Source organism: Poecilia reticulata, linkage group LG18 (genome assembly GCF_000633615.1).
Source record: "Poecilia reticulata strain Guanapo linkage group LG18, Guppy_female_1.0+MT, whole genome shotgun sequence".
NCBI lineage: Eukaryota > Metazoa > Chordata > Actinopteri > Cyprinodontiformes > Poeciliidae > Poecilia > Poecilia reticulata.
Genome location: NC_024348.1, coordinates 13204094 through 13211732, shown reverse-complemented (window position 1 = coordinate 13211732; position 7639 = coordinate 13204094). Strand labels below are relative to the sequence as shown.

At 36.2% G+C, this 7639-nt stretch overlaps 1 protein-coding gene across 2 annotated transcripts in view; it reads right to left on the bottom strand.

The window, feature by feature from the left end:
- Positions 1-4036: 4036 nt before the first annotated feature.
- The window catches only part of exoc6b (exocyst complex component 6B), an 89927-nt gene continuing 86324 nt past the window's right edge, over positions 4037-7639 (bottom strand). For both annotated transcript variants that reach the window (XM_008435626.2, XM_008435627.2), the window contains one exon: positions 4037-7195. In XM_008435626.2, the coding sequence (XP_008433848.1) occupies positions 7069-7195 (127 nt within the window). In that variant the 3' untranslated portion in view covers positions 4037-7068. The remainder of the gene's footprint in view (positions 7196-7639) is intronic.

Sequence of the window (7639 nt, the reverse complement as noted above, 5' to 3'; positions counted from 1 at the left end):
CCAACCAGAATCCAACTAAACACCAACCATAATCCAATCGGAAACCAACCAGAATCCAACCAAAATCCAACTAAAAACCAACCATAATCCAACCAGAATCCAACCGGAAACCAACCAGAAACCAACTAAATCACATTATTTAGTTGATGGAACATGGTGGTGGCAGCATCATTCATAGTGATGACAGGTAAACACAGAAACGGGGTCAATTAGCTCAAAGCAATGGCCTTTGAGCTAATTGAAATGGCCTAGTCAAAGTCCAAACCCAAATCCAATTGAAAATCTTGAGAACAGACTGAGCTTGAGGTAGAAAGTTGTGAGAAATGTTCAGTCTAGACTCAGGTGGTTTATTAATGTACTTCATGATTTTCTTCCACTTCACCATAATAAAATCACATAAAATCCCAATAAAACCAGTTCAACTTGTGGTTTAAATGTGTAAATTGGACAAACAGTTCAGTGGGTGTAAATACTTCTGCAGGAAACAAGAGTTTTTTGGGTTTTTTTCGTGGTTGCGTACCGGCTCCTTCCGCTTTTGGACGCAGGATCCAGGTTCACTAGTTCGTGCAGGAAGTCGTCGTCGTTTATCGCCCATCTCTTCCTGTTTCTATATTTAGCTTTCATATCTTCCTGTTCGAATGGCCAATCAAATCGGAGCGTCTCATGAAAACAAAGAGATCCGATTAGACAAATCCATAAAGATGAACAGATATGAGGAGTGAGTGAAACAAATGAAGGGTCTGAACTGACTGACCCGGAAGACCAGCATGCATCAGTAAAGGATAACAAAATGGCTCAGCAAGTAAAAATAGACAGAAGATAAAATGTTTGCATCTTTAATCTTAGTTTATGATTCAAAGAGTTGTAATTCTGAAACCACGATTTCATTTCAGGTCATCAAACACAGGCTAAAAAAGTCTCAACCAACCTGATCATCTGTGGAAAACTCGCTCCTTCCCATTTCTAAGAATTGGTTTCCCAACCTTACAGCAATCAAGCTTTTCCCACCCATAGAAACTGAAGACTTTTACACCTCTGTCAATGAACTTTGGCCTATTTCTCTTTGCAGAATTACTTCATTCCAACCACAATGGAGAGTTTTTGACCATTCCATGACCTTTGTGGTCTTTAATGTCATTAATAGAAGTTATGCTGAAGTTAATGAAACATTATCTACAAACATTCAGTAAACATCGACTGGATTTTAACTAGATGTTTGTTGAATGTTTGTTCCTGTTTTACCTTGTTTTCTGGAGACGTTCGCCACGAACGTTCAGCAAACATCGGCTGGACTTAGTCATTCGCTGAACATTAAATGGCGTTTCGTTTTGATGTTTGGTGAACATTGTCTGCAATGTGAACGTTTTCAAATGACGTTCACCAAACATCAAAATGAAGCACCACTAAACATGTTTTATAGGGTTCCAATGGACTTTACTAAGACGTTCGCAGAACACAACGTGAACATTCAGTGTTTTGATGTTCATCGAACATTGTCCGCTAGCATAAACGATTCACTGATGTTCACAGAACATCAAAACATTAAGCAATCCGTGAACATTGGCTAGTCTTTACTGAACATCCACCAAACATTTGTTTTCTTTTGACGTTCAGCGAATGTCGTCTGCAAATGTTCGTCAAATGTTCAATTTTATCCGAGAATGTTTAAGGTCGCCTACACCGTTTTCAGTCAGATATATTTGGTGTTTGATCCATTAAAAGTGTTTTTAGTGGGAGTCTCAAGTATTTGTGAATTTCAGCAATTAACCGGCGTTTGTGTTCAACATCAGGGATCCACTGACTGTCGATTCAACTTTTGTTGCAGTGAATCTCATTAAAATGTCTGTTTTCAAAAATCTTTTAAAACAGTACAAATTTGTTTATTATATCCATCTATATATAGGTTTATTATATATATATTAAAGTGAAACTATCCCTTTAAAGCTACCCATCCTTCACAGCCTCGTCTTGGTTCTGCTCGGTTCTGAAGGCTCTAACTGGGTTTTGCTCCTGAGCAGCAGATGAAACATGAAGATGGCTTTGAGATTTGATGGATCTGCTTCAGACCACATTACTGCGACCCGCGGGTTGTCAGCGCATAAATAATGAGATAACTCACACACATGTTGCGGCGCCGTCGTTCTGTTGAACACCTTGGAAAATATGCAGAAGGAAGGTTCACATCAGAGGAGAAGAGCAGGAAAACGCTGTAGGATTGGACTGGGACACGCTGGATTTACCTGCTTTTATTTCTCTACACGTCGTCCTTCCTTGGTTTTATCAAGTGAAACTTACGGAAGCACTGAACTGCCAAATCTTGTAAAAACAAGACAACTCTCGTTTTATTGTGATTTAAAAAACCTCGCAAAGCAAGAAACTTGTCCAATTTTAATGACATACAAATGTTAAAAGAAGAAAAATTTATTTTAACAAAGTTTATATTTCCTTAAAACCAAAATATCTTTCAAATAATAAATGTCATAATGCTAAAAGTAGGATTTTTAAATTTGGTTTTTAAAAAACGGGGTGAGAAGAAGGAATCTGTCAGAATAGTGTATTTTTAGATCTCATTATGTGAAAGTTTGTTATTTTAACAAGATACTGTTGCTGAATTTATTTTGAATTTTGGCAGTAATGTGAACATTGCAGGTCAGATTGACAGAAAAAAAAAAAATAATAATAATATATCAACCTCTACCAAATAATTTTGGTCTAGTTTCTAGTGCAAATATTTTAGTACACTTGGAATAAGACCAAACTAACTTACAAGCATTTTTTTTAATATTAACTTGTTTTCAATCAATAATTATTGAAATTTGATTTTTTTTCACTTATATTTCTCATGTCATAAGTGAAATAATCCGCCTGTGGAAATAGTCCTTTAAAACTGTGAACTGTTGATGCTAACGTTAGCATCGGGGACGTCTGTGCTGCTGGAACATGTTTAGCATCAAAATGCTAGTTTAACTTAGCAAATATGCTAACTCCTTTTAGCACAACTTAAATACAACAATAGTCTTTTCCAACGCCCAATCAAGTTGTTTTTAGAGGCAAAAATTGGTACAAGAGACATCTGCAAACCAAACGGCTTTGATGTTTGCAGATGTCACTTGTGCGTCAGATTTATGGGTGTACCAGAAACGTGCGCGAACAAAGGTTCCAGTCCCTGAAATGTCAGTTGGACCTTTTGCTGCCTCCTGTGATTTTTTTTTTTCAGAGCACATCATCGTTTGGTACAAACAGGAAATAACAGACATGTTAGCAACAACAGGGTGAACATGGTGGAGAAGAGTTCATGGATTCTGTGATCACATTAAAATTTCAAAACTGAACAACTGACAAACCTTTGGAAAAGGAACTTAAAGAAGGAACTAAAATCTGAAGAGTCAGCAGGTTTTCGCAGTGGTTATAATGTGACAGCACGCCGACTCATCCCTTCTAGAAATTTTTAGCCATGAATGTTTTAAGAAAACTGAACAAAGGTGGTTCGGCGACGGGTCAGAGCAAAAAGGCCAGTTTATTGGAAACGTCTTGGAGCTTTTGGTTGTTTTGGATTCAGATAAATTCCCAGAAGAAATTCACTTTGTCTCATCATTACTGTCATTTCCTTCAGGTTGTGACTCAGTAAAAAAAAAAAAAACTGTTTCTAGGAGCTGAAAACAAAGATATTGATGTTTTCAACACGTTTCTATGTAGGTTTCTAAAGTGAAATTAAACTTTAACCTTGCGCTTCGTTTTGAGAGATCTGTATTGAAAATTACATGCCTGGAATCATTTTTGCAATTTATTATCACTTTTTCAAGTAGAAAAATCAACATTTTCCGCAGTAAATGTTATTTTACGAAACAGTTTTGGTTGCGAAGTTAAGCGGTCTGCTTACTGGATGTTTTGCATCAAACTTTTTCCGGCAATAAAACTTTGACCATTTTCTTTTACGTACTTTACTTCCATTCTGTTTGAAACTGAGCCGTTGAGCCAGAAAATAGAATCAATTTCAAAAATATCTTCAAATAAACAAAACTTGAAGAAAATATTCACCAGTTTGCACTTTTATTCCATTTTTAATCTGTTGGCATATCTCATTTATTAGTATTTTCATAAATTAGTGGTATACTACATCAGAGTGTACAGTGTATTTAATGTCACAACAGTTTTTGCTTCGCACAAACAAAGTAACAACATCTTCTGCAGAGAGAAGACTCAGGAAAAACCAACAGAAAAAGGACTGAATCTCATGTTTTAACGCAAAAAAATATCCAAAAACCCTCCAAGATGCACTAATGCTGTGAGTCAAAAACAAGTGAAACCAGTTATAAGTTTGACATGCGGGAAAATGTTTTTTTTTTTTTATGTAAACCATCAGTAAACTGTCCAAACACGCAGTATTGCTCCTTCAATGACTGAACAACATCGTACAGCAAAGGCACATTCAACACCCCGTTCCCTTTTGGAAAAGTAAAAAACAAACCAAAAAAAAAAAAAGACAAAATGTAACTAAAGTTCTCGTAGAAATGCACAAAATGAGACGCCGCTCAGCAAAATCAAGACAGAAAGCGGAACAAAATGTTCTTCATGAAACAGAAAAACTTACATTTATGTCTGAATCCCTTTAAAAAGCACACACTGTTCGTTAATTCATTAAACGCGCTGCTGCATTTTCCAATATTGCACCCAAGTTCAACGAAAACAAAGAAAGAGAAATAAAGAAAGAAAAAAAGATTATTAGTTTGAGAAACAATCTAGTGTGAAAGTAAGTAGATGTTGTGCTTTAATTAGTGAACTGTGTGTAAAAGTATTGAGATCTTGGCGTCATGGAAGACAGGACTGAGTGTGCTTGGCATTAATGGTTCTACACAAACAATGTAAAGCGGTTGCCAGGTTGGAGCATTATCCCCCACTCCACTTTAAGACCCAGTTATTTATAATTATTCATAAACAAACACCCTTTCTGTTCTGATCAAGTTTCACTGAAAGGATTGGGAGGAAAAAAGTTGCCATGTTTGGACAACATCCCCCATTTTCTTTAGCTTTACGTCCCTCACTCTCTGTGTGGAGGTGTAAAGTTCTGGCACCGGTTCAAGTATTTGCAGGTTGTATGTTAGACGGTTTTCTGTGAAGTGGGGTTGTTTGAGAGCCTTTTGTATAAATATAATCAGTCAAAACAATCAAACTACAAAATTCACCAAATTTAGCAGCAATAAACAGAAACATCTGTGTTTCCAGAGAAATTATTGCTTCATAGGGAGCACAACATCTATATTTTTCACTGCTGTTCTGTAAAAATGGTAAGCTATCTAAAAAGTACTTTTGAAAATTTTTTCAGCTTAAGATCTTTTTTTCAGCCCCCCCCCCCAAAAAAGAAGAATTTTTTTGGCTCCAATTGTGTTGCACAGTTTGCAGATGGTTTCCCAACTTGTCGTTCTAAAAAAACAAATGTTTCCAACTGACTTTTTTTTTTTTACAATTGAATCTGAACAGTAGTTTTGAAATTTTTTCCAGCTTTATATCATTTTCAGTTACAAAGATTTTTATAATTATTATTTTTTTAGCTCCATAGATCTGGTTTCCCATATTCAAAAAACCAACTCCAGTATTTATATGGAAAACCTAACAAGGTAATAAGCTAATATAATTTTTTTACCTTTAGCTGTTATGTAAATGACCCACTAATGCTAAAATGACAACAGTGTAAAGATTTTTCATTTTTATTTTAAAATGGTCGAATTCTACTTTGGTAAGATATTGACAGCTCATGACTGCTCCACAGAACTCCACTTTTGAATAAATCTCTAATATCTCCAAAATTAGTATGGTTCTTCAGTCAAGATGAGATGTTGACCGCTTATAACTGCTCCATAGATCCACATATCAGCCAATATTCCGTAAACTAGGAACTGTTTTCCAATCCAGGATCACTGAGACTGAAGCCTGGGAAGATAGTGACTGCTCATACTTAGGCCACAGAACCCAAATATTCCTTAAATGTAGATTTTTTTTCCCTCTAAGCTAATGTTTCAAGGCTTTTCATTCAACCCCACTTCGCAGAATCCAAACTACAGTCATGTTAAAAAGAAAACACACCCAAAGGTGTACTTAGTTTCACAAAACGTTTCCATTTTGGTTCCATTTGTGTTTTTTTTAAACTGATGTTTGCATTTGAATGTTAGACTATTTGTACATTTTGATCCAACAACCAGTGGGTGTCTTTTTTAATTTAATATGACTATATCCCTTTAAGAAAATATTGCAGTAACATTCTGTATTTACTTTGTTTTTTTTAGACTTTATTTCAGTGCTTTTCTAAGTTCTCAGCAACCTAACATGACATCACAAACAGCAGAATAATCTCTCAGACGTACATTCAACGTGCTTCCTCGTTGTGCTACAGGAAACGAAGACGAGCGAAGTGGAAGACAATAAAAGTCGCTTCTTAAACCAACCTATTCGGTCGGGAAAAATGGAAGAGTCTCAGGCTAAATTTGGCGTTCATGGATTCCTTATGAACCGTTTCCATGGAAACGTTTTACGTCTCAATGAGCAATGAGTCCTGAAAGGCCAAATGAGAATTGTTTTTTACTAAGTCTGACCAAATTTTTGTTTTTTTTACCTTAAAAGTCGTGAAAGTACAACAAACCATGTAGAATGAAATATTTTAAATTAAAAAAAATAATTATTATCCTCCAATTTCACAAAAAAAAATCTTTGTTTTACTTTTCTCTTGACTTCTGAAGTTGAGAGAAGTCAAAAATTTGGTCAGACTTTGTAAATGTTTTATTTTCTTGTTTGGCCTTTCAGGACTTCCGTACATCTGGCACCATATGGAGTAATAAGTCAAACCTGACAGCATGAATGAAGTTCAGGAGCAGCACCTTTAGATTCGGCTCATAAATCTGCTGCTTCTCGACCAAAATAAAGGCTCAGTAGCTTTCTATGAGGATGTGCTAACTGACGGCAGCTTGGTTAGCAACTAAAGAGCAGGAGATCGGATGGAAACAAAAACCAAAATCGCGGCGCTAGTTCTGATTTTTGGCTGATGGAAGGCGCTCCTGACCAATCAGGAGGCTCCGTTTAGGCATGATGCTGCGCGATGAGGTTGCGTAGCTGTTTGATGACGGCGTCGATGAGCTTCTGTCGGTCTCTGTCCGCCTTCTTGAACTGGGCGAGGACGACATTCTTCCTGCTCGTCTCCTTCATCCTGCAGGCAGAAAAACGAGGACAGGAGATGTTTTGGGGGTGAAAGGTCAAAACAAGGCTAGAGGAGTGTAAGAACATGCATCTGCAACAACTGTTCAACAGTTCCCTGAAAAACTATTTATAATTTAGGTTCCTAAAGACTTTTTGTTCAAATTATGGGAAAATTATCGCAGACAAATTTAAATCTTCTCACAAAAGAAGCAGGTTTTATGGTTTCTCCTGCAAGGTTTGTATTTTTCCTGTGACTTTACCTGAAAAGCAGCAGAGCCCAAATCTGTTTGTGATTGATTTACTAAAATTGGTTAAATATGAGAATTCAAAAGAAGAGTGACTTAAACTGTGTTTTTATTGCTGAGAATAGATTAAATCGAGCCTAAATTAAATTTGTAAAGTGTTGTAATAAGCACTTAAAAAACATGCAGACACTTTTTTGGGGGAATAAATT